This window comes from Schistocerca serialis, chromosome 9 (genome assembly GCF_023864345.2).
Source record: "Schistocerca serialis cubense isolate TAMUIC-IGC-003099 chromosome 9, iqSchSeri2.2, whole genome shotgun sequence".
NCBI lineage: Eukaryota > Metazoa > Arthropoda > Insecta > Orthoptera > Acrididae > Schistocerca > Schistocerca serialis.
In genome coordinates this window covers 149,063,440-149,090,149 of record NC_064646.1, presented here as the reverse complement: position 1 = coordinate 149,090,149, position 26,710 = coordinate 149,063,440, and the positions used below count along the sequence as shown (strand labels likewise).

At 42.3% G+C, this 26,710-nt stretch overlaps 1 protein-coding gene across 1 annotated transcript in view; it reads right to left on the bottom strand.

The window, feature by feature from the left end:
* LOC126419430 (venom prothrombin activator vestarin-D1-like) overlaps positions 1-26,710 on the bottom strand; it is a 178,507-nt gene that overhangs the window by 17,664 nt on the left and 134,133 nt on the right. Inside the window, exon 7 of the mRNA XM_050086619.1 lies at positions 25,513-25,679. Coding sequence (XP_049942576.1) covers positions 25,513-25,679 — 167 coding nt within the window. The remainder of the gene's footprint in view (positions 1-25,512; positions 25,680-26,710) is intronic.

The following is a 26,710-nucleotide window of genomic DNA, read 5'->3' as shown; positions in this document are numbered from 1 at the left end:
TATCACGCTTACCAAATAACCCTGTGACGAAACGCGCCGCTCTTCTTTGGATCTTCTCTATCTGCTCTGCCAACCCGACCTGGTACGGATCCCACACTGATGAGCAATACTCAAGTATAGGTCGAACGAGTGTTTTGTAAGCCACCTCCTTTGTTGCATCGCAACCTGGGACCCGACTTACCAACAATTAATTTTATATGATCATTCCACTTCAAATCGTTCCGCACGCATACTCCCAGATATTTTACGGAAGTAACTGCTACCAGTGTTTGTTCCACTATCATATAATCATACAATAAAGGATCCTTCTTTCTATGTATTCGCAATACATTACATTTGTCTATGTTAAGAGTCAGTTGCCACTCACTGTTCCAAGTGCCTATCAGCTGCAGATCTTCCTGCATTTTGCTACAATTTTCTAATGCTGCAACTTCTCTGTACACTACAGCATCATCTGCGAAAAGCCGCATGGAACTCCGACAATATCTACTAGGTCATTTATATATGTTGTGAAAAGCAATGGTCCCGTAACACTCCCCTGTGGCACGCCAGAGGTTAGTTTAACGTATGTAGACGTCACTCCATTGAGAACAACATGCTGTGTTCTGTTTGCTAAAAACTCTTCAATCCAGCCACGCAGCTGGTCTGATATTCCGTAGGCTCTTACTTTGTTTATCAGGCGACAGTGCGGAACTGTATCGAATGCCTTCCGGAAGTGAAGGAAAATGGCATCTACCTGGGAGCCTGTATCTAATATTTTCTGGGTCTCATGAACAAAAAAAGCGAGTTGGCTCTCACACGATCGCTGTTTCCGGAATCCATGTTGAATCCTTCAGAGTAGATTCTGGGTTTCCAGAAATGACATGATACGCGAGCAAAAAACATCTTCTAAAATTCTACAACAGATCGGTGACAGAGATATAGGCCTATAGTTTTACGCATCTGCTCGACGACCCTTCTTGAAAACTGGAACGACCTATGCTCTTTTCCAATCATTTGGAACCTTTCGTTCTTCTAGAGACTTGCGTCAGGTCCAGTGGACTTTCCTCTGTTGAGTGATTTCAGTTGCTTTTCTATTCCTTGGACACTTATTTCGATGTCAGCCATTTTTTCGTTCGTGCGAGGATTTAGAGAAGGAACTGCAGTACGGTCTTCCTCTGTGAAACAGCTTTGGAAAAAGGTGTTTAGTATTTCAGCTTTACGCGTGTCGTCCTCTGTTTCAATGCCATTACCATCCCAGAGTGTCTGGATATGCTGATTCGACCTATTTACTGATATAATGTAAGACCAGAACTTCCTAGGATTTTCTGTCAAGTCGGTCATAGAATTTTACTTTCGAATTCCCTGAACGCTTCACGCACAGCCCTCCTTACGCTAACTTTGACATCGTTTAGCTTCTGTTTGTGTGAGAGGTTTTGGCTGCGTTTAAACTTGCAGTGAAGCTCTCTTTGCTTTCGCAGTAGTATCCTAATTTTTTTGTTGAACCACGAAGGGTTTTTCCCGTCCCTCACAGTTTTACTCGGCACGTACCTGTCTAAAACGTATTTTACGATTGTCAGTGTCGGTACAGAAATTTTCATTTGGATCTGTTAGGTAGTCTGAAATCTGCCTCCTATTACTCTTGCTAAAAAGATAAACCTACCTCCCCTTTTTTTATATTCCTATTTACTTCCATGTTCAGGGATGCTGCAACGGCCTTATGATCACTGATTCCCTATTCTGCGCTTACAGAGTCGAAAAGTTCGGGTCTGTTTGTTATCAGCAGGTCCAAGATGTTATCTCCACGAGTCGGTTCTCTGTTTAATTGCTCGAGGTAATTTTCGGATAGTGCACTCAGTATAATGTCACTCGATGCTCTGTCCCTACCACCCGTCCTAAACATCTGAGTGTTCCAGTCTATATCTGGTAAATTGAAATCTCCACATTAAGACTATAACATGCTGAGGAAATGTATGTGAAATGTATTCCAGATTTTCCCTCAGTTGTTCTGCCACTAATGCTGCTAAGTCGGGGGGTCGGTAAAAGGAGCCAATTATTAACCTAGCTCGGTTGTTGAGTACAACCTCCACCCATAATAATTCACAGGAACTATCCACTTCTAATTAACTACAGGATAAACTACTACTAACAGCGACAAACACGCCACCACCGGTTGCATGCATGCATGCATACTGTTCTCATCAGAATCGGCAGCAAAGAAACACCGACAACGACAGTTCTGGTATACATGTCGACGTCGCAAGCAGAAGATCAAGAGATAGAGAAAGTATATGAGAATACTGAAATGGTAATACAGCTCGTAAAGGGAGATGAAAATGTAATAGTCATGGGGGACAAGAATGCAGTTGTAGGGGAAGGTGTAGAAGAAAGGGTTATGCGAGACTATGGGCTTGGTACAAGGAATGAGAGAGGAGGAAGACTAATTAAGTTCTGTAATTAATTTCAGCTAGTAACAGCAAATACTCCATTCAAGAAACACAAGAGGGGAGGAATACTTGGAAAAGGCCGGGTGTTATAGGAAAATTCCGTTAGATTACATCACGGTCAGACGGAGATTCCGAAATCAGATACTGGCCTGTAACGCCTCGTCAGGAGCAGATACAGACTCAGATCGCAATGTAGTAGTGATGAAAAAAGGGCTGATGTTTAGCAGGTCAGTCAGGTAGAATCAATACGCAAATAAGTGGGATATCGAGCTACAAAGGAATGACGAGATAAGCTTGATGTTCTCTAAGGCTATAGATACTGCAATAAGGAATAGCTCAGTAGGCAGCACAGTAGCAGGAATGGACACCTTTAAAAAAGGTCAGTCACAGAAGTTAGAAAGACAAACATAGATACAAAGAAGGTAACTGCAAAGAAACCATGGGTAAAAGAAGAAATACTTCAGTTAATCGATGAAAGAAGGAAGTACAAAAATGTTCAAGTAAATTCAGGAACGCAGAAATACAAATAGCTGAGGAATGAAATAAACAGGAAGTGTAGAGAAGCTAAAACGAAATGGCTGCATCAAAAATATGAAGAAATCAAAAAAGAAGTGTTTATCGGAAGGACTGACTCAACATGTAGGAAAGTAAAAACAACCTTGGGTGAAATTAAAAAAAATGGTTCAAATGGCTCTGAGCTCTATGGGACTTAACTTCTAAGGTTATCAGTCCCATAGAACTTAGAACTACTTAAACCTAACTAACCTAAGGGCATCACACACATCCATGCCCGAGGCAGGATTCGAACCTGCGACCGTAGCGGACGCGCAGTTCCAGCCTGTGGCGCCTAGAACCGCTCGGCCACCCCGGCCGGCGGTGAAATTAAAGGTAAGGGTGTAATATTAAGAGTGCAACTGGAGTTCCACTGTTAAATGCAGAGGAAAGATCGGATAGGTGGAAAGAGTACACTGAAGGCCTCTATTTGGGGAAATCTTTGCCTGATGTGAAAGAAGAAGAAACAAGAGTCGATTTAGAAGAGATAGGGGATCCAGTATTAGAAACAGATTTCAAAATAGAATTGGAAGACTTAAGATCAAATAAGACAGAAGGGATAGATAATATTCCATTACAATCACTAAAATGATTCGGAGAAGTGGTAACAAAACGACTATTCAGGTTGATAGGTAGAACATATGACTTTCGCGGAAAAATACCATCGACCCAACTCAGAAGCTTCGAGAGCTGACAATTACAGCACAGTCAGCTTAACAGCTCAAGCATCCAAGTTGCTGACAAGAATAATATACAGAATAATGGAAAAGAAAATTGAGGATGTGTTAGATGATGATCATTTTGGCTTTAGGAAAGGTAAAGGCATCAGGGAGGCAATTCTGAAGTTGGGGTGGATAATAGAAGCAAGACTAAAGGAAAATCAAGAGAAGTTCATAGGATTTGTCGATCTGGAAAAAGCATAGGGAGAGATACAGTATGTGCAAGAACCAAGAGGGAGTAATAAGTGGACGACCAAGAACGAAGTGCGTGAATTAAAAAGTGTATAAGAAGCGGATGTAGTCTTTCGCCCCAACTATTGAATCAGTACATCCATGCAAACACTGGTGGAGACGATACAGAAGATTGGAGTAGTATGAGGCAAAGGGTATGCGTTTGAGTAGTAGTGAAAAACACATGTACGACAAGTCACGTCCTAGTGGACTCTTCTCCGATACCATCCCTTATAATGATCAGCGCTATGATCGGCGGGCTATAATCATGGAGATGTGTGCAGAACTTAATACCGGCTGTAATGCGTCATATAAGATATTACACAAATTTGATGATCGCAAGTGTGTGCGAGATGTGTACCGCTGGTGCTTATACTACATCAGCAATGGAAATTTTTCGCGTCCATCTTCACCAATGCAAAGTTAAACGCGACTGTTTTGTAAACATAGTCATCACCAGAGACGGGAGTCGTGTCACCACAATAAGCTGAAAACCAAAAGAAAATTCACTGGGTGACAAACTGCAAATTCTCCAACAAAGAAGAAGAGCAAGACACAGCTATATGCAGCCATAGTGATGTACACCGTCTTCTGGGATGTACAAGATGTCGTTCTTTTGGATGTCTTGGGGCATAAAGCGACTGTCAAACCAGAGTGCTATGGGACGACACCGATTACGCCGAAAGCACAAATTTCCAGTGAGTCCTGAGAAGATGACATACCGGGAGATCAAAAAGTCAGTATAAATTGGAAAACTTAATAAACCACGGAATAATGTAGACAGAGAGGTAAAAATTGACACATATGCTTGGAATGACATGGGGTTTTATTAGAGCCAAAAAAAAAAACAAAGTTCAGAAAATGCCAGACAGATGGCGCTGGACAGCAAAACGTTTTGTGACTGCTACCGTGACGGGTGAGAGGTACGCCGATATGTTACAGAATCGCATCATCCCCAGCCTGGCTGATAAACACCTGCTGGAACGTACGAAGTTTATGCAGCAAGGCGCTCCATCCCATATTGCTAGACGCGTGAAAGATACCTTGCGCGCCGGCCGTAGTGGCCGAGCGGTTCTAGGCGCTACGGTCTGGAACCGTGCGACCGCTACGACCGCAGGTTCGAATCCTGCCTCGGGCATGGATGTGTGTGATGTCCTTAGGTTAGTTAGGTTTATGTAGTTCTAAGTTCTAGGGGAGTGATGACCTTAGAAGTTAAGTCCCATAGTGCTCAGAGCTATTTGATCTCTTGCGCGCGTCGTTTGGTGATGATTGTGTGCTCAGCCGCCACTTTCGTCATTCTTGGCCTCCCAGTTCCCCATGCCGCAGTCCGTGCGATTATTGGCTTTGTGGTTACCTAAAGTCGCAAGTGTATCGTGATCGACCGACATCTCTAGGGATGCTGGAAGACAACATCCGACGCCAATGCCTCACCATAACTCCGACCATGCTTTACAGGGCTGTTCACAACATTATTCCTCGACTACAGCTATTGTTGAGGAATGATGGTGGACATATTGAGCATTTCCTGTAAAGAACACAATCTTTGTCTTTCTGTGTTATGCTAATTATTGCTATTTTGATCAGATGAAGCGCCATCTGTGGGGCATTTTTTGAACTTTTGTATTTTTTTTGTTCTAATAAAACCCCATGTCATTCCAAGCATGTGTGTCAATTTGTACCTCTCTATCTACATTATTCCGTGATTTATTCAGTTTTCAAATTTATACTGACTTTTTGATCACCCGGTACTTCCGCTTGCTACACGATGACGTAAGGCTTCACAATAGTTTAGCGACCATAATACTCATTGCCAAATATTATTGGACTTTGCTATCACAACCTCCAATCTGTCCTGGTTTAGCACCTCCAGACTTCCATCTCTTTGGGCCTATGTAAGATGAACTATGTGATCAACTGTGACATGAGGGACTGTATTTGAGCATCGATGGCAGCTTCTGGTCGCAAGCGGCACTCGGTTCGCAACGGGGAGACCCCAGGCACAACTGTGGCGGCCATGTTGGCGCGGCCATGTGAACGTGTCAAATTCAAACTAGCGGATGTGACGTCAGTTCCGCCGCTAGCGTGCACAACAGCATATTTTATATCGTTCACGTTTGCCCACCTACAGCGCAGACAGTAAAAAATGCAGTGCAGGACGATACGTCAAATTAAAGAGGAGAGAAAAACAATTCTGCCAGTATGCAGATATATTTGTAATCAATTAATTTGTGATTAATAGAATCTACAGCACCGAGAGGATTTTTGTAAGTAAAATTCGGTAGATCTTTAATAAATTTTGAAACACGAGGTGCGTTCAGTAAGTAATGCCACACCCTTTTCTTCTCAGGCAATTTCGATTGAAAAATGCTGAATTTGTTCGGATAGTTCCATAATATTCCGATACGTAGCGAAGCCATATATACCCTTCAAAAATGGCGTCTGCAACGGAGGGCCATACCAAACCGATAGCTGTCATTGAGTTTTTTTGGTGGAAAATCAGAGAATCGCAGATTCGTGGGCTCTTGCAGAATGTCTACGGACAACTGGCAGTGAACAAAAGCACGCTGAGTCGTTAGGCAAGACACCTGTCATCATCATCGCACAAGCCTGCGTGTCTGTCGACTGTACACAACTCTGACTTCTCCAGCATTGGAATGAGCGGGCAACCTCGTTCGTGGTGATCGATAGATCACAATCAGACACCTCCCTGTTCATCTGGACGTCTCTGTTGGCAGTGCTGACACTCTCCTCTACCAGTTAGGGTACTCAAAGGTGTGTGCACGATCGGTTCCTCGGCGCCTAACGTAAGACCATAAAGAGCAACGAAGGTCCATCTGTGCAGTATTGCTTGCGCGTTACGAGGCTGATCTTTATTTTTCGTACGTCGTCACAGGCGATGAAACATGGGTTCTGTGCCATGTGCTCCTGCGATTTGATTGTTCCGGTGTAGTGTGTTCGCTCTCTTTCGATTCGCTTTGCGGCGCGCGGGTTGGTGCGCCCTCTGGGATTCCGTGCGGCAAGCCGAAAGGGAGTCTCGGGCAGAGAGAGAGAGAGAGACACAGAGAGGGAGAGTGAGTGAGACGAGCGGGTCTGGGCGGAGCGACGCCGGAAGACCGCGGAAGTCGCGTCGGCAAGTGGTGTGAGTGTGGCAGTTGCATTGGGGCCGGCCGAGCAGCCGAACTGGAGGTGCTACTGTGACTCGCTGTCGTTCGTTCTGTTTACGAGTTCAACCTTCCTCACGCTGTGGCTACGGGGTGGTGTTATTCTGGCCATTACTTTATTAGCGGCATTTGGATTAATATTGTTAAGCTGTTAGTTTGGTGCATCTTCATCTGGTGGAGTTACAGCGAGACTTCTTTCCGCCGTATTCTGGCTTGCGCAGCTGAGCAGTGAGTGTTCCCACGTCGCGTGTCGAAATACTGACTTGTGCCCTGGTTGATTTACGTATGAATTGGAGTGCCTATGTGGGCGTGTTTGCTTAATTTGTTGAAGTGTTTCGCAATACCCTTACTTGAGTGTTTTTAAATTGCATTTCAGTTCGTCACTGAACTTATGTCAGTTAAGGGACGCCCAAATTGTCACACTAGTCATCAAGTAAAGTTTAAGTCTACTGTGATACCACTGTTTACCTGTTGGCCAACGACTGTTGATGGATTTGTGTGGTAAAATTCAAATGGAGGCACTGCCTTGTTACCTTGTCTGAACTGAATGCGCGTGCCTTGTAAAACAGTTCATTACTGATTCTGAGTAGTTTAATCAGTGGTAGGGCACTCGTTATTCTCGACCAGACTGTACTTGGCATTAATTGCATTGTCTTGATACATCGGTGTGCTACGTAAGATTACAACTCAAGCGCCATTGAGGGTAATGTTTACCATTTAACTATATGAGTTGGTTCTGTGAATCATTGTAGCACACAAGGTCACGTAAGACAGTACTGTAGTGGACAGATATTGCTATACGTCTGTGATATTATTTCCTGTAACTCATTGTGCCCATTAGGTTATGTAAGGCTTAAATACAGTGACCAGTTTAGTAATTTTCTGTGCTTCGTGATAACATTTTACACGCATTGCAATTTTAGGAAAGGTTTAAATCTCATAGTTCCATATTGTTTGATGTTAGATACCTTGTTGATGATTCCTGTTAAATCAACTGATGTACATTTAAATTGAACAAGTTATATGTCAATATGTTGTTACCAGTACCTTACATGACTTATCTTGCGCAATAAATTAAAATTTATATTCTATCCTCAATTTGTTGCTCAGTCTTAGACCTCAGCAGCCCCTGTATCCTGCTCCCAACCATATTAGGATCATCACTTTGAACCGGAAACAAAACGGAAATTCATGCAGAAGTGCCACACCACCTCTCCTCCGAAGAAAAGTTCAAAGCTGCATCCTCAGCTGGATGATTTGTGGCGGCGGTCTTCTGAGACTCTGAAGGGATAATTTTGTTTGATTTCCTCCCTCACGGTGCAACGATCAACTCTGAAGTTTATTGTGATACCCTCAAGAAAACTGAAGAAGCGGTATCGGCGTGTTTATCGCCACAAAAATGCTGACAAACTTCTTCTTGGCCACGACAACGCAAGGACTCACACAATTCTGCGCACTAGAGATGAGCTCACAAAACTTCATTGGACTGTTTTTCCCGATCCACCCTACAGTCCGGATCTCGCACCCTCCGACTTCCATCTGTTTGGCCCAGTGAAGCATGCAGTCCGCGGTAAGCAGTACGTGGATCATGGGGAGGTTGTTTATACAGCGAGACGTTGGCTCTGACGTCGACTAGTAGAGTGGTAGCATGCGAACGTACAGGCCCTCCCAGAACGTGGCGTTAGCGTGTCACATTGAACGGAGATTATGTTGAAAAGTAGGGTTTCTTACCCAAAATAGTAGGAAATAACATTGCGAATTAGAATCCTGAATAAAACCAACCTGCGTTCAGAAAAAAAATGTGTTGCATTACTTATTGAAGGCTCCCCAGTATTTGTGGAAGAAAAGAGATCAACCGTTGTAAGTATAGCTCTCAGCGATGCACACTGACTAAATTACCCATACGTTTTCTAACATAATTTAGAAATTAGACGCTTTTCAATTGAATTTTAATTAAAATTCAATATACACTCCTGGAAATGGAAAAAAGAACACATTGACACCGGTGTGTCAGACCCACCATACTTGCTCCGGACACTGCGAGAGGGCTGTACAAGCAATGATCACACGCACGGCACAGCGGACACACCAGGAACCGCGGTGTTGGCCGTCGAATGGCGCTAGCTGCGCAGCATTTGTGCACCGCCACCGTCAGTGTCAGCCAGTTTGCCGTGGAATACGGGAGCTCCATCGCAGTCTTTAACACTGGCAGCATGCCGCGACAGCGTGGACGTGAACCGTATGTGCAGTTGACGGACTTTGAGCGAGGGCGTATAGTGGGCATGCGGGAGGCCGGGTGGACGTGCCGCCGAATTGCTCAACACGTGGGGCGTGAGGTCTCCACAGTACATCGATGTTGTCGCCAGTGGTCGGCGGAAGGTGCACGTGCCCGTCGACCTGGGACCGGACCGCAGCGACGCACGGATGCACGCCAAGACCGTAGGATCCTACGCAGTGCCGTAGGGGACCGCACCGCCACTTCCCAGCAAATTAGGGACACTGCTGCTCCTGGGGTATCGGCGAGGACCATTCGCAACCGTCTCCATGAAGCTGGGCTATGGTCCCGCACACCGTTAGGCCGTCTTCCGCTCACGCCCCAACATCGTGCAGCCCGCCTCCAGTGGTGTCGCGACAGGCGTGAATGGAGGGACGAATGGAGACGTGTCGTCTTCAGCGATGAGAGTCGCTTCAGCCTTGGTGCCAATTATGGTCGTATGCGTGTTTGGCGCCGTGCAGGTGAGCGCCACAATCAGGACTGCATACGACCGAGGCACACAGGGCCAACACCCGGCATCATGGTGTGGGGAGCGATCTCCTACACTGGCCGTACACCACTGGTGATCGTCGAGGGGACACTGAATAGTGCACGGTACATCCAAACCGTCATCGAACCCATCGTTCTACCATTCCTAGACCGGCAAGGGAACTTGCTGTTCCAACAGGACAATGCACGTCCGCATGTATCCCGTGCCACCCAACGTGCTCTAGAAGGTGGAAGTCAACTACCCTGGCCAGCAAGATCTCCGGATCTGTCCCCCATTGAGCATGTTTGGGACTGGATGAAGCGTCGTCTCACGCGGTCTGCACGTCCAGCACGAACGCTGGTCCAACTGAGGCGCCAGGTGGAAATGGCATGGCAAGCCGTTCCACAGGACTACATCCAGCATCTGTACGATCGTCTCCATGGGAGAATAGCTGCCTGCATTGCTGCGAAAGGTGGATATACACTGTACTACTGCCGACATTGTGCATGCCCTGTTGCCTGTGTCTATGTGCCTGTGGTTCTGTCAGTGTGATCATGTGATGTATCTGACCCCAGGAATGTATCAATAAAGTTTCCCCTTCCTGGGAAAATGAATTCACGGTGTTCTTATTTCAATTTCCAGAAGTGTATAATTTATTAGAAGATGCCCAATAAACAAAGCAGTATGCATTGGTGGCCGTTGTTACACACCACACCAAATATTTAGTTAAAAAGGTCTATATTTTTATTGTTTTTTAATTAATTTCTTATAAATTGCATGGTTTCGATCGTAATTTAAATACTATTATTACAGATATCATTATTTTGATTACGTCTTTGCAAATAGGAGAAAAAATCCAATAATAAAGAAGTATCACATCGAAACTTCCTGGCAGATTAAAATTGTTTGCCGGACCGAGACTGGAACTCAGGACTTTTGCCTTTCGCGGCAAGTGCTCTACCAACTGAGCTACCCAAGTACGACTCACGCCCCGTCCTCACAGCTTTATTTCTGCCAGTACCTCGTCTCCTACCTTCCAGACATTACAGAAGCTCTTCTGCGAACCTTGCAGAACCTGGGTAGAGCACTTGCCCGCGAAAGGCAAAGGCCCCGAGTTCGAGTCTCGGTCCGGCATACGGTTTTAATCTGCCAGGAAGTTTCATATCAGCGCACACTTCGCTGCAGAGTGAAATTCTCATTCTGTAAACATCCCCTAGGCTGTGGCTAAGCCATGTCTCCGCAATATCCTTTCTTTCAGGAGTGCTAGTTCTGCAAGGTTCGCAGGAGAGCTTCTGTAAAGTTTGGAAGGTAGGGGACGAGGTACTGGCAGAAATAAGGCTGTGAGGACGGGGCCTGAGTCGTGCTTGGGTAGCTCAGTTGGAAGTGCTGTTGGCTCCATCTCATTTTGCCGGCATGGTAGCTCAGCGTGTTCGGTCAAAGGGTTAGCTATCCTCTGTAATAAAAAAACTGAGTGAACGATTCAACGAAGAACCTGAACGGGTGTCATCGTACGTCCGCCCTGAACAAATTCAACGAACAATATAGAACGAAATGAGAGAAAAATTAAAAAAAAAAAAAAAGTTGATAGAGCACTTGCCCGCGAAAGGCAAAGGTTCCGAGTTCGAGTCTCGGCCCGGCACACAGTTTTAGTCTGCTAGGAAGTTTCATATCAGCGCACACTCCGCTGCAGAGTGAAAATCTCATTCTGGAAGTACCACATTCATATTCCTTGTAATATTGGATAGCACCGAGACTGTAACTGATTTTTAGTGCTGCAACAAAGCTTTGCATTTGTTTAATTTTTGGTCTAACTACTGCACATAAAATTATGTGTGTCGTACCAATTTTTGATCATAATTCTACCGAACAGCTGATGGCACCATCAGATTTAAGATATCATTTATGTGTATAAGTTTTGGGTCAGGCTGGTGGAGGTAAAAATGATGTAGAGGCTGAGTGTTACCTTGGAAGGGAGGCTCTAAAATGGCAGCAGCCATCTTACAGTCTCTCACAGTTTGGTACGAGCTAGTAGAGACAAGATATACGCTGGTCGCAATGATGTGCACATTTTCGGTGACAGAAATTTTCCAAGCCGCTGGTCGCGACACTTAAAATTATTGGCACTAGTTCGTTGCAGACTTACATTTTCTAAGCAGTAGTCGGGACTCTGATTTGTTTCTGCCAGTTTTTGAGCAGAACGCACATTTCTGCATGTGAGTTTGATCTGTGCACTCTGTCTGAGCTTTAACACAGTTAGCAAGGAGTGGCTGTTAATCTACACTTAGTTTAGTACATTGTTTGTGTATCGGTTACATATATGAGTTAGCGTAGAGTTTTGCTTCTGTTAGACTTTTGCTGTGAACACTGTGTTTTTCGGCCATTTTTATTGATTACCAGCGTAGAAAACCGGCGTTGCCCAGGCATTTATAGCTATGCATCAACGCCTGTACAACGCAATTTGGCCTCGAGCTTAATGTTTATGAAGACGTATCTCCTGAAATTTGAGTTCTACAGTTCATTCAGCAACATATTTGGATATTGTCTGCAAAATGTGTTGGGAATAGAGTTAGTAGCAACGAAGTAACAAAATTAAACGTCATGCATATCTCACTTTTTATGACGTCATATCTCCTGAACTATATGTCGTACAACAATAGAGAGATGTAGATACATTCAGTGGAAATTATTGCGAACAGAGTTAATAGCAAAAACTTAATAAATTTAAACGTCATGCTTGATGCGGTAGTTTTTAATGCAAATTGTTCATGCATTTCATTGTTTATGGCTTATGTCTCCTGAACTATGTACCGTATAATGATATAATTTTGCACTTACATTCAGTGATATATGTACATACTGTCTGAAAAATGTCTAACGATAACAGTTGGTAGTAAAGAAGTAATAAATTATAGCGTCATGCCTCAGGTGGTAACTTAACTGCATGAACGGCGAAAAAGTAGTTAGCGATAAACATCTTTTCTTTCACATTTTATAGGGGTTGTCAGAGAGAAAAGACTTCATTAAGTCTTAAAATTATGTGTAAAGTTTGTTGCAAGTCTCTAAGTGCTCTCCTTCTTAAATACCGGGTTGACAAATTCTGGGAATTCACGTGTCGAGGGGTAGACTTCATTTTCACCGCCACCTCGATCCCCTTGACAAGTAAGTGACTCTTAACCCCATAGCGATTGATGCCTCATGCTAAGCTAAATGTATACCTAGTTTGGTTGAAATCGATTCAGTGGTTTATGAGGAAATGTGGAACACACTCACACACACTTTTATAATGTGTATGGTCTTTAGTGTAGCTACTAACCACTATACTGGAGGCTCGAACTGTTTGCAAATCATTTAATCACGTAGCTGCTCTCAACATCCTACGAATTAACCTTCTTGCCACAAGTTGAATTCCAGATCTCATGCCAAAAAACCCTGTCCTATATGAGATGTAGCTAAAAAACTGTTTTTCCCTTATAAATCAGGTTCATTTAGTCTACAAACATAACACAAACTAGCGCACTCTACCGTTGATTCCTGTGAAAACGAACTCGCATTCAGGGGGACGACGGTTCAAACCCACGTCCGGCCATCCAGATTCAAGTTTTCCGTCATTTTCCTAAATCGCTTCAGGTAAATGCCAGGATGGTTCCTTTCAAAGGGCACGAAAGATTTCCTTCCCTAACCCGAGCTTGTGCTTCGTCTCTAATGACCTCGTTGTAGACGGGACGTTAAACAGTGACCTCCTCCATCCTCCTCCTCCTCCCGTGCCAACGAAAACAAACAAGACTAGTTGGATGCGCCACCGCCTTGTGGTAGAAAGTTTAACGAGCGAATACTAAAACAATAAACAATTTTAGTTAAAATTTAAATATTGTAGTTGGGGTGTGTTACTTAACGTTGGTACACCTACACTATGTGATCAAAAGTATCCGGACACCTGGCTGAAAAAGGCTTACAAGTTCGTGGCGACCTCCAACGGTAATACTGGAATTCAATATGGTGTTGGCCCACCATTAGCCTAGATGACAGCTACCACTCTCGCAGGCATACGTTCAATGAGGTGCTGGGATGTTTCTTGGGGAATGGCAGCCCATTCTTCACGGAGTGCTGTACTGAAGAGAGGTATCGACGCCGGTCGGTGAGGCCTGGCACGAAGTCGGCGTCGGCGTTCCAAAGCATCCCAAAGGTGTTCTATAGGATTCAGGTAAGGCCTCTGTGCAGGGCAGTCCGTTAAAGGGATGTTATTCTCGTGTAACCACTCCGCCAGAGGCCGTGCATTATGAACAGGTGCTCGATCGTGTTGAAAGGTGCAATCACCATCCCCGAATTGCTCTGTGGGAAGCAAGAAGGTGCTTTAAACATCAGTGTAGGCCTGTGCTGTGATAGTGCCACGCAGGACAACAAGGGGTGCAAGACCCCTCCGAGAAAAACACGACCACAACATAACACCATGGCCTCCGAATTTTACTGTCGGCACTACACACGCTGGCAGATGACGTTCACCGGGAATTCGCCACACCCACATCCTGCCATGGGATCGCCACATTAGCCCCCATGCTCCCCACAAAAAAAATTACAAATTGTTTTGGGCAGTGGCCAATAATGATTTGATAAAATTTTTCATAATTACAATAACAAAGAAATCAAATGCACACACTTATTGATACAATGTTGGTCAAAAGCTCAAATTTTCTCACAGTCCATAAAGACAGTCCTGATCGTTCATCATAGTAAAATAGCAGTATTTTTCTCAAAGTCTGAGCAGTAGAAGAAAATGCACACGGAAGTAGTGTATTTCCATGCAGTCTTGAAGAGGTAGTATTGTCCTTCCAATCAAAAGGCAGTGCTGACTCTTGACATGCAGACAGGTAATGGGCCACAACAGAGCGAACCCACCGCAGAGTCAGTCGAAGTTTTGAAGAATATTAGTAGGCAGGTCATCACAGAGTAGACCCACCGTAGTCCTGGTAGAGATTACGGTATTGGTGGGCCACCAGAGGTGCAGACCCACTGCAGTCCTTGTAGAAATAATGGTATTGATGGATCATCAAAGGTGTAGACCCACTGTAGTCCTTGTAGAGATGGCCAGCAGCCATCTGCTGCGACTGTGCAGGTGCACAATCACCATCAAAGAGTCTTGCGGAGAATATAGCAAGTCCATAAACCACCGCTTGTGCACTCACACAGTTTTTGGAATTGTCCTTAGAACCAGCAATGCTGTTATCCAGTCCCTTGCTGAATTATTAACACATGTGCAAACACTAACAGTCCCTACTTCTCACATATTGTCCATATACTATGACCAACAGAAACGTGTGCAGTGAAATGTAACTTACAAGTTACTTAATTTGATGAACTGGTGTCAATTACAATTTTATAACATAAGAATACAATAACAAAGGTACAAAATACATCATTAAAGAACATAATAGTACAGATAACATTTGTAGTAAAACAGGCTTTACAAAAGAATAGAAATAAACATGCACATCAGTGTTACAAGAATTATGACATAAGTACATACATAAAAGATCAGAATAACTTTCGAAACATCAACTTCACACATGAGCATTAAAACAAAACAGAACAAATAATGTCTAAACATCTTTACAATGTAAATAACATAGTATTAGAAAAATTCTACAACATAACAACATCAGCTAAACACATAAAGACAGGGAAAACACAAATACACAAGGGTACACAAACACATAGAGGGATAAGACAAAAGTTCGACAGGGTTTGTTTTACTGCAGTATTTTGCATGGAGATCTCCCTTCGTTCATCATTATTCTCAAAAAGTCCTATCCAAGCCTGCTTTCTGTATTCTGTTGACATCCTCTTTCAAAATTCTTTTTTGGCCAAACTATTTTCTTATAGCTTCTCAATGCATTTCTTCCAATTCATCACAACTCTTTCTCTCACATAGCCTATCCCATCTTAAGCTAACTTAAATCTACTGAGCTCAGATGCTAAACTAAGGGACGATGCAATGAAGCAGCATAAAACAATTAATACAAACAGCAATGAAAAAATGGAAATTGTCAAAGCAAGCTGCAGTAAATCTAAATTACCAAGCAATGGAACATTACAACTAATATAAGGCAATGCGCAGCAAACAAGAAAAATAAATCAGTAGTAAAATTAGATTAACAGAGTAATACAAAGTGAAATTTAATAACACTATGCCTGGCAAACAGCAGCAGCAAATGCAATAACTTATATCTAATCATGAAAAAGTTCAAGCAGAAAAATATTACACTAAAGACAACAATGCAGATAAGGGAAATGTCTATTCACATCTAAATGTCTATGTAATTAAAGTGGTGCACCACAACTTATTCTACCATAAAAATTACCAAGTACTTGAAAAGTAAATTATGTATGCAGTTCCTGTGAAGGGAAATGTCTTTGTGCTTCCTCATTTTTTTGGAGTACATCCATCATAAAGTTATTTTTTTACTGGATCTGTAGGCAAAAAATATTTATATTAGTACATCTATAAAATTTTATTTTAACCAACGCTGCAGTGCAGGTAGAAACTAGATATTAAGCAAAACAGGCAAAGCAAGGCGTGAGACGTCATTCACTACCTATATGGCATTTCATAATGCAGTAAACAATCTTTCAACTAGCAAGACAATAGACATGAAATGTTTCTCATCATTTCAGTTCAGTAAATATCATAAATTAAGAACTCTACAGTGTAATCATGTTTTCAACTTTGAGGGTGTCGTATTTACGATACTTTCTACAAAGGAATGTCAATAGCGAGGATAATGGCCTCCCTTTTTTTTTTACCTGTGCCTCTGAAAAGGCACACACTAATGGCTTTTTCTCCAGATGTCTGACACAGCTGGCCACTCAAGACGCATTACGTCAAGGTCACTTGGCTTTCTTACCGAAATATTTACGACACCAGTTTGCACTACAGTGACAGTCTCATATAAAAAATTTCACAGGTCTAGAATTTGCATTACAAATCTGTAGAAACAAAATCCTGTAAATATAACAGTGTCCAAAAAATATTCGTTGGCATTGTGATACATTCATGCATTTAGACACATTTCATAACTCTTAAAGTACGATTCTTGGTTTCCAACATACTTTTTCACAAGTCAGAGTCCCTAACCACTACTCATTATTCCTTATTTTTTATTACACATATACATATTCGTCGACACTTCTTCAATATTTCATGATAATAAATATGTAGCATAATCAAATTCCTCATATAGCATCAGCTTATTGATTATAAACATACTGCAACAGCGTAATACACATCGTCATCATAACATCATAAAACCTCTGCCAAATCTCAAAAATGTCGTAGCTTTCTGCAATAATTTCAAAACCTAAAAAAATTCTCTGCTCATTTCAATAGTGTCATCTACCTCAAACGTACTTTAAAATCATGTTCCCTTACCAAATACATCATTCAAAGCTCTCATAGTATCACAATGCTTCCAAAAAAATATGAACAGTTCACAAAGTACAGACAAAATAGAATTTCATAAGTGTGAAGTTATCCAACTGTGAAATTGCGTAAACATGTGTCACTGATGTAGTAAAAAAAATGTTTATCTCTCAGTTAAATGATCAGATAGCTGTGATAGTAGTGTCATCTACCTCAAACGTACTTTAAAATCATGTTCCCTTACCAAATACATCATTCAAAGCTCTCATAGTATCACAATGCTTCCAAAAAAATATGAACAGTTCACAAAGTACAGACAAAATAGAATTTCATAAGTGTGAAGTTATCCAACTGTGAAATTGCGTAAACATGTGTCACTGATGTAGTAAAAAAAATGTTTATCTCTCAGTTAAATGATCAGATAGCTGTGTAATTTGTGTGTTAGAGAGATATGGTACTGATGTGTAAAGTTGTATAAGCAAATACCATATTAGCTAGGGCTCCTTGTGCTTGCCAAACACATGGTACACAAATTAACGTGTACCCCCCTGAGGATTAATATAATTATACCCTCAGGTGTTACAGATTACAGCAATGGAATGAAATGTATCACGGAAAACTTTCTTTGCAATTCAAAAATCTTCGAAAATAAATGTTTTAAGTACAAAATTAATCACTGAAATGCGTGTCCTGTAGAGCTAAATATGCGTCTTGCTGTAAGATAATTCTGTTGAAGTGTCGTAGTTATCGTCCTCTGTAAGCAAAGTTCTGCTGAAGTCAATGTACTCACCTCATCATAAACAAAAGTGAGATGCTTTACGTATAGATATCGCAGTTATTATGCTTATTGTCGTGATGAAGAAAGTACTATAATGTAACGTATTGTTGTGCTACGAAAAAGGCTGTCTCATTGTAGCTATACCACAAAAGTTACTACTAAAACATGTTTTACATTCCAGAAGAATTCAGAAAACCTGTGCAGATATAAAACAGATACACCGCAAAAACAACATTGTAAATCGTCACTCATTAGTAGCGTCGTGATAAAATCGTGTAGCTGTCACATAAACTAACCACTGTGTCATCTGGTATCTCACAGAAAGTACTTTAAATCCAGAATGTATTTTCAAGTAAACCAAAATGTTGCATTAAAATCTCATTAGCAGTACTGGTAAATGTTCTAAGTATGTGGGCCTTACAGTAGTTACGTAATCGTGCAACTAACAAGCAAGAATGTACACACACAATAACACTGTGTCGTCTGTTCACAATAACAATGCATTCGTAATTTCTGTTTAAATATGTTCTCTTGGTTCTTGACTGGATATTTAACTTCAAACATTGTTGCATATTAACAGATTCTAAGTCTGACAAAGCATACTAGTAATGTAAAGTGAAAAGTTATATGACAAAGACAAAGTTAATGTAATGTAATGGATTGTTGTATGAGCTTACTGCAGGCTCAATAATGCCCTCGTCAAGCATAGATTGTACTTCTGTTCTAACACGGTCCCTATAATGCGCCGGAATTACGTATGGTCTAACACAAAATTTCGTATGCTCACGAACACGAAATTGGCATTGAAATCCCTTGATTGTTCCTGTTTTGCGAGTAAAAACTGTGGAATGTGTTTGTAAAATCCCAAAAAGGTCCTGCCTATCACTGTCACTACAATTGTCAATTGTTTGAATTTTATTCTGAATTAACTCATTACTTTCAAATATGCCGTCGATATCATCCCTGTCAGTACTTGCACAGTGATTGTTAGTGTCTAGTTCCGTAGAAAATTCCGAACTGTTGTCTAAAAGAAGGTAAAGCCGATTAATTTCCTCGTCATGGTTTGAGAGCCAATCTTCAAACTTCAAAGCTATTGACTTACCTTCTTTCTCTAAACTTATTTCAGCATCGTGAAAGTTTAAGATTGCTTTGTATTCATTAAAAAAGTCTACTCCCAATATAATTTCCGTCGACAATAATGGGACAATAAGAAAGTTCATGGAGAAGCTGTGGCTTTGACAACAGAATTCTAAGTTGGTTTGTTGCCGTACATCTACACTTTTTCCAAAGATTGCACCTTGTAATTCAATCTTACGTAACGGAAGTGTGGGGCAATCGTTCGATTTGTAACATTTGCTAAAGGCTGTTTCACTAATCACTGAAATGGGACTACCAGAGTCAAGTACTGCCATAAATTTTACGTCATTTACTGTAATGTGAATCACAGGATATGGAATGTTGTTATGTTTTACGTCATGTTCCTGGAGTAAGATGTCCCTAATGTCTTCCATTCTTACGTAATTACTAGCTACGGCAGCTGCGTCGTCAGTTTCATAAGTACTTTTTGTGGCTGCCAGCGATATGAGTCATTGCCTATTGTGTCTTTGTTGGCGCTCGTCGTTATTGGGATTTGGAGACCTATCTTCTACATATTCACCTTGTCGAGAAGGCCCTGCTCTGTTTGAATCCCGCCAGTTCTGATGCAATTCAGGTCTGTCGTTACGATCATATCGTCTGCCGTCATGTCGGTAGATTCCATAGTTTCTTTCTTGTCGGTCACGTGGTGGAGAATTTCTCCCTGAATCGTAACTGCACGCTGGACCGTTGCATCTAAAGTTATTCTTTCTCCCTTGATAATAATTATTTTGGTTCCCATATTGTCTGTTTCTCTGATTGTCTCTGTGATAGTCATTACTGCGGGAAGTGATCTTTCCCTGTAATTATTACTACTCTGCCAACGGTTGTCATATGGGTGGTGTCTGTTTTGGTCACGATTGACGTTGTAAGAATAGCCTTGTCGTGTATTGTTTCTGTCATCGCGGAATTGTGACAGATGTGACCTGTAATTGTTGTGCTCCTGTTTTCGCATTCCGCGATTGTCAGTGTCAATTTCCAGTTCTTGTAACAGTCCCTGAAAAGCTTCAATGTCGTCTTTGCAACATCCTGCTAACATAATATGTCGTAAATGTTCAGGCAATTTGATTAAGCAAATGCGGATGAGTTCTGAGGGGCTGTATGGGTTCGAAAGATACTGATTCTTATGCAACATGTCTTCAAAATATTTCATAAGACTGGAAAATTCAGATTGTTCGAAACGTTTCATCATTATGATGCTATGTTTTACTCGGTCTTGTGTAGCTTGAGACCAATACGCTGAGAGGAAGGCATGATAAAATTCTCCTTCACTGTGGCAATCGTGAATGACCGATCGCATTCTTACAGCTGGTTCATACTCTAAATAGCCACACATAAATTCTAACCTGTGCTCCAATGACCAGTTGGGAGGAAAACAATGAGAGAATTTATGAAGCCATGCTTGTGGATGAATGTCGTTGTCAGAATTCTTAAATGTTTTGAATTTATGTGTAGTAATGAACAGCTTATAGTCAAAATCATGGTGTCGGTGAGTCGCACATCGCTCATTGTTACTTCGTTTCGGCGGTTCCATCTCAAAATCTAATGCGCCTTGCCAATTTCTTTCATAATTTCCGAAGTGTCCTGTGTTATTATTTTGTGGTTGTTCCGTATTTCTATGTCCCTCTTCCTGTACTGGAGCGCGAGTGTCCTCTGAAATATGTAATTCTTGTATTACTTGTGCCAACTGATCTTGTACTTCCCGGATTTCTCTTTTATGCTGTGTATTGATTTGATTTTGATTTTGTTTGAATTTTCTAATTTGTTCATACTCTTCAGTGTCCGTGAAAGCTACAGGTCTTGTGTCATTCAGATCATCATCTACCTTTATAGATAAGTTAGTGAACTGATCTGAAAGTTCGGCTACTTTATCCGTTAGTGAAATTATTACCTCCGTGTGTTTTTCTGAACCAAGTTTCAGAGTGTCCATTTGTGTTGAAATCGTATCTACTGTGTCTTTTAAGTTTTCCTGAGTTTTTGCAAGTTGCATAACCGAATCAGTATATGCAGCTGAGTCAATTTTAGCTTGCAAGATGTCGTGATTTTCATGAACAGTAGTTTGCAGTTCCTTTATGGCTGCTTCGTGATTCTGTAATGCATTTTCATGACGCGAAAAAATAGGTTGGAAATGCTCATAAATTTGTGTTTTTACGTCGTTACAGACTTTTTGACATTTCGATTCGATTTTATGTAACTCAGTAGTTAAATCTTCACGTGTTTGTTCAAGCGTGGTGTGAAGATTTTGTTCCATTGCGTCTAACTTTTGAAGATTTTGTCTCACTTGTTTCTGATTTTGTTCAAGCGTTGTGTCTAACTTTTGAAGATTTTGTCCCATTGTGTCTAACTTTTGTAGCCTTTGTCCCATTTGTTGCATTAACTGTAATAACAATGCACTGGTGTCTGAAACATGTTCTTCAGTGCTTTTCGGCAGTGAATTTGCACCAGCAACATTCACATTTTGACAAGCGGAAAATGTGTCTTGACTCTTTTGAGAAAACGGTGAGAACCCAAAACCTGAGTCTACAGTATTTGCAATATTGTGTCCTGTCATTTCGGAATCCTGAGGCGAGCTGTTGCCGACCGATCGATCGATAATGCTTCCCTGTTCACTAATTGTTTCACTGTCTACACCATTATTTGCCGCCCGCTCCATTTCCCTATGCACAATTACCAAATTGCTACTCTGAATGTCTGTTAATTCATTACACAGTGGTGCTGATAAGCTACGCTCGTCGTCACTATTATTTATCAGTTTACTTTGGAGCTTAGTGTTACGTTTTTCACACACCATTATTGTCACAATATTTCACACGATAACACAGAAAAGCACAATTTGAAGAGCAAAAATAAGAGAACACATTAATGTAGCACTGAAAAAAAAAATATCTAGTTAATTGAAAGCGCAGCTGCGAAATACTTGATGCAAATTTACATGCATGCCACAACTGTTTTACTGTACAACAATGAAGACTGCAATTACAAAGGAGATTCTCTCTACAATTACATGCTAGCAATAAACTACAGCTACACTAATTACACAAACTACAAGAAAAAATCAGAAGATTCCAGGTTCGAATCATGGCAGGGTCGCCATATGAAACGTCCCCTTAGAACAATTATACATGACTGTCCTTAAACTGACACACAATATTTTTAGCGCAACGCAATCTGACTTTAAATAATCCCTACAAAAGAATGGCCCTGACTAACATTAACCTATACCTTTCACAAACCACTTACCTCACCAAAAATCTTCGTTACTCGCACTACTGCAATACAGCGAGTTCAACTACTGCCAGCTAAATAAAAGATTCAAACTACTGAAGGCACTAACTGCTGATAGGCATAGTTAGCAAATGAAAGATTTTGATAGAGAACAAATGATATATTTACCTTAATAGTCATAATACATATAGCAGTTCATGACATCCAGTCTTACAAATTTCAAAACTCCGCCATCTCTCTCCCCACATCCACCACTGCTGGCGGCTCACCTCCAACTACGCAACGCTACGCACTGTTCACATCCAGCTGCGCAACACTACAATACCCAACAACAATGCAAACCAGCTACAGACTGCACACAGCACAGCCAGTGATTTTCATACAGAGCGCTACGTGGCGTTACCAATATACAGGGTGTTTCAAAAATGACCAGCGTATTTGAAACGGCAATAAAAACTAAACGAGCAGCGATAGCAATACACCGTTTGTTGCAATATGCTTGGGACAACAGTCCATTTTCAGGCGGACAAACTTTCGAAATTACAGTAGTTACAATTTTCAACAACAGATGGCGCTGCAAGTGATGTGAAAGATATAGAAGACAACGCAGTCTGTGGGTGCGCCATTCTGTACATCGTCTTTCTGCTGTAAGCGTGTGCTGTTCACAACGTGCAAGTGTGCTGTAGACAACATGGTTTATTCCTTAGAACAGAGGATTTTTCTGGTGTTGGAATTCCACCGCCTAGAACACAGTGTTGTTGCAACAAGACGAAGTTTTCAACGGAGGTTTAATGTAACCAAAGGACCGAAAAGCGATACAGTAAAGGATCTGTTTGAAAGATTTCAACGGACTGGGAACGTGACGGATGAACGTGCTGGAAAGGTAGGGCGACCGCGTATGGCAACCACAGAGGGCAACGCGCAGCTAGTGCAGCAGGTGATCCAGCAGCGGCCTCGGGTTTCCGTTCGCCGAGTTGCAGCTGCGGTCCAAATGACGCCAACGTCCACGTATCGTCTCATGCGCCAGAGTTTACACCTCTATCCATACAAAATACAAAAGTGGGAACCCCTCAGCGCCGCTACCATTGCTGCATGAGAGACATTCGCTAACGATATAGTGCACAGGATTGATGACGGCGAAATTCATGTGGGCAGCATTTGGTTTACTGACAAAGCTTATTTTTGCCTGGACGGCTTCATCAATAAACAGAACTGGCGCATATGGGGAACCGAAAAGCCCCATGTTGCAGTCCCATCGTCCCTGCATCCTCAAAAAGTAGTGGTCTGGGCCGCCATTTCTTCCAAAGGAATCATTGGCCCATTTTTCAGATCCGAAACGATTACTGCATCACGCTATCTGGACATTCTTCGTGAATTTGTGGCGGTACAAACTGCCTTAGACGACACTGCGAACACCTCGTGGTTTATGCAAGATGGTGCCCGGCCACATCGCACGGCCGACGTCTTTAATTTCCTGAATGAATATTTCGATGATCGTGTGATTGCTTTGGGCTATCCGAAACATACAGGCGGCGGCGTGGATTGGCCTCCCTATTCGCCAGACATGAACCCCTGTGACTTCTCTCTGTGGCGACACTTGAAAGACCAGGTGTACCGCCAGAATCCAGAAACAATTGAACAGCTGAAGCAGTACATCTCATCTGCATGTGAAGCCATTCCGCCAGACACGTTGGCAAAGGTTTCGGGTAATTTCGTTCAGAGACTAAGCCATATTATTGCTACGCATGGTGGATATGTGGAAAATATCGTACTATAGAGTTTCCCAGACCGCAGCGCCATCTGTTGTTGAAAATTGTAACTAGTGTAATTTCGAAAGTTTGTCTGCCTGAAAATGTACTGTTGTCCCAAGCATATTGCAACAAACGGTGTATTTCTATCGCTGCTCGTTTAGTTTTTATTGCCGTTTTAAATATACCGGTCATTTCTGAAACACCCTGTAAAAACCTGAACAGCCTACTTACACATTGTAGACCGAGATTCGTCACTCCACACGACATTTTTCTACTGTTAAATCGTCCAATATTTACGCTCCTAATACCAAGCGAGGCGTACTTTGGCATTTACCGGCGTGATGTGTGGCTTATGAACAGCCGCTCGGCCATGAAATCTAAGTTTCCCCACCTCCAGTCTGTCATACTACGTGCAGTGGATTCTGATGCAATTTCTGTGTTATGGTCTGGATAGATGTCTGCCTATTAAACATTACGACCCTCTTCAACTGTCGGCGGTGTCTGTCAGTCAACAGACGAGGTCGGCCTGTACGCTTTTGTGCTGTACGTTTCGCTTCACGTTCCCACTTCACTATCACATCGGATACTGTGGACCAAGTGATGTTTAGGAGTGTGGAAATCTCGCGTACAAACGTACGACACAAGTGACACCCAATCACTGAACACCTTCCAAGTCCGTGAGTTCCGCGGAGCGCCCCATTCTGCTCTCTCACGATGTCTAATGACTAGTGAGGTCGCTGATATGGAGTACCTGGCAGTATGTGAGAGCACAATGAGCCTAATATGAAAAAAGCATGTTTCTCGGGGTGTTCGGATACTTTTGATCACATAGTATATGTTCAACCTAGTAATTATCTGTTTGACTGATTAATATATCAGGGGTCAGTTTACTAGTTTAATTTAATTCTAAAAAGGTTGCAGAACAAACGGCTAAAATAATAAATTCCCAGAATCAGACAGCGAGAATCGTTTTAAATTGTTGCGCAAAATTTTCCAGGCTCACACTCTGTCGTCAAAGCTAGAACCTAGTGGTTTGTCTTAGCTAGTTCAAGTTTTTACGTACGCAGCTCCAGGCTGTTGTTCATTGTTGGAGAAGGTGCACAACGAATGGTGGGTGACTATATGGTAAAATGAAAGTATGTAGCTGAAATTTTGCTCTATTTAAGTGTGTTATTGTCCTTTCTGTGTTTGTTGCAGTTGCTATGAAAACAAGTAGAAGCCATCAGCTTCGAAACGGTCATCTCCTTCTCTCTCTCTCTCTCTCTCTCTCTCTCTCTCTCTCTCTCTCGCTCTCTCTCCCTCTCTTTCTCTTTTAGTGCGTTCGTGTGTGTGTGAGTGTCAGTTGCATCTAAACGGAGAGACATATAAGTGACTCACAGTTGAGAACTGCGGAAGTTTTCAGAAATACGACAGCTATATCGTCATTGGTGCGCTTGTCGGAATAAAGAGGATGAGTTTTCACCCTCTTGCCCTCGATGAGCTGCCTGTGGGGGTTCTGGACTAGCAGCTCCACGCTTCCCAGTTGTACCAGCCACGTTTTGTACCTGAAGTAGAGAGAGACGAACTTTTGTTAAATTTGAAGTATCTTCTACATTGACAGCAACTGTCAAGTATCTACATCGTTAACGTTCGTTAGTTCCTGTGTAATTTAGTGCACACTCGTAGAGGCTACATCCGAATTTCAGAAACTGAACAGGATGTTATGGGAAAATGGTGACTGGAAGTAAGGTTAATTCGATTAATGTAATTTGCATACACGTACGAATAGCTATATAGTTCTAATTATCACCTCCAAACTAAAATGAAGTTGCATAGTTTTTACACTACTGGCCATTAAAATTGCTACACCACGAAGGTGACGTGCTACAGATGCGAAATTTAGCCGACAGGAAGAAGATGCTGTGATATGCAAATGATTAGCTTTTCAGAGCATTCACACAAGGTTGGTGCAGGTGGCGACACCTACAACGTGCTGGCATGAGGAACGTTTCCAACCGATTTCTCATACACAAACAGCAGTTGACCAGCGTTGCCCCGTGAAACGTTGTTCTAATGCATCGTGTAAGGAGGAGAAATGTGTACCATCTGCACGAACAGTTGGACGACGTTTGCAGCAGCATGGACTATCAGCTCGGAGACTATGGCTGCGGTTATCCTTGACGCTGCATCACAGCAGCAGCGCCTGCAATAGTGCACTCAACGACGAACCTGGGTGCACGAATGGCTAAACGTCATTTTTTCGGATGAATCCAGGTTCTGTTTGCAGCATCATGATGGTCGCATCCGTGTTTGGCGACATTGTGGTGAACGCATATTAGAAGAGTGTATTCGTCATAGCCATACTGGCGTATCACCCGGCATGATGGTACGCGGTGCCATTGGTTACACGTCTCGGTCACCTCTTGTTCGCATTGACGGCACTTTGAACAGTGGACGTTACATTTCAGATGTGTTACGGCCCGTGGATCTACCCTTCATTCGATCCCTGCGAAACCCTACATTTCAGCAGAACAATGCACGACCGCATGTTGCAAGTCCTGTACGGGCCTTTCTGGATACAGAAAATGTTCGACTG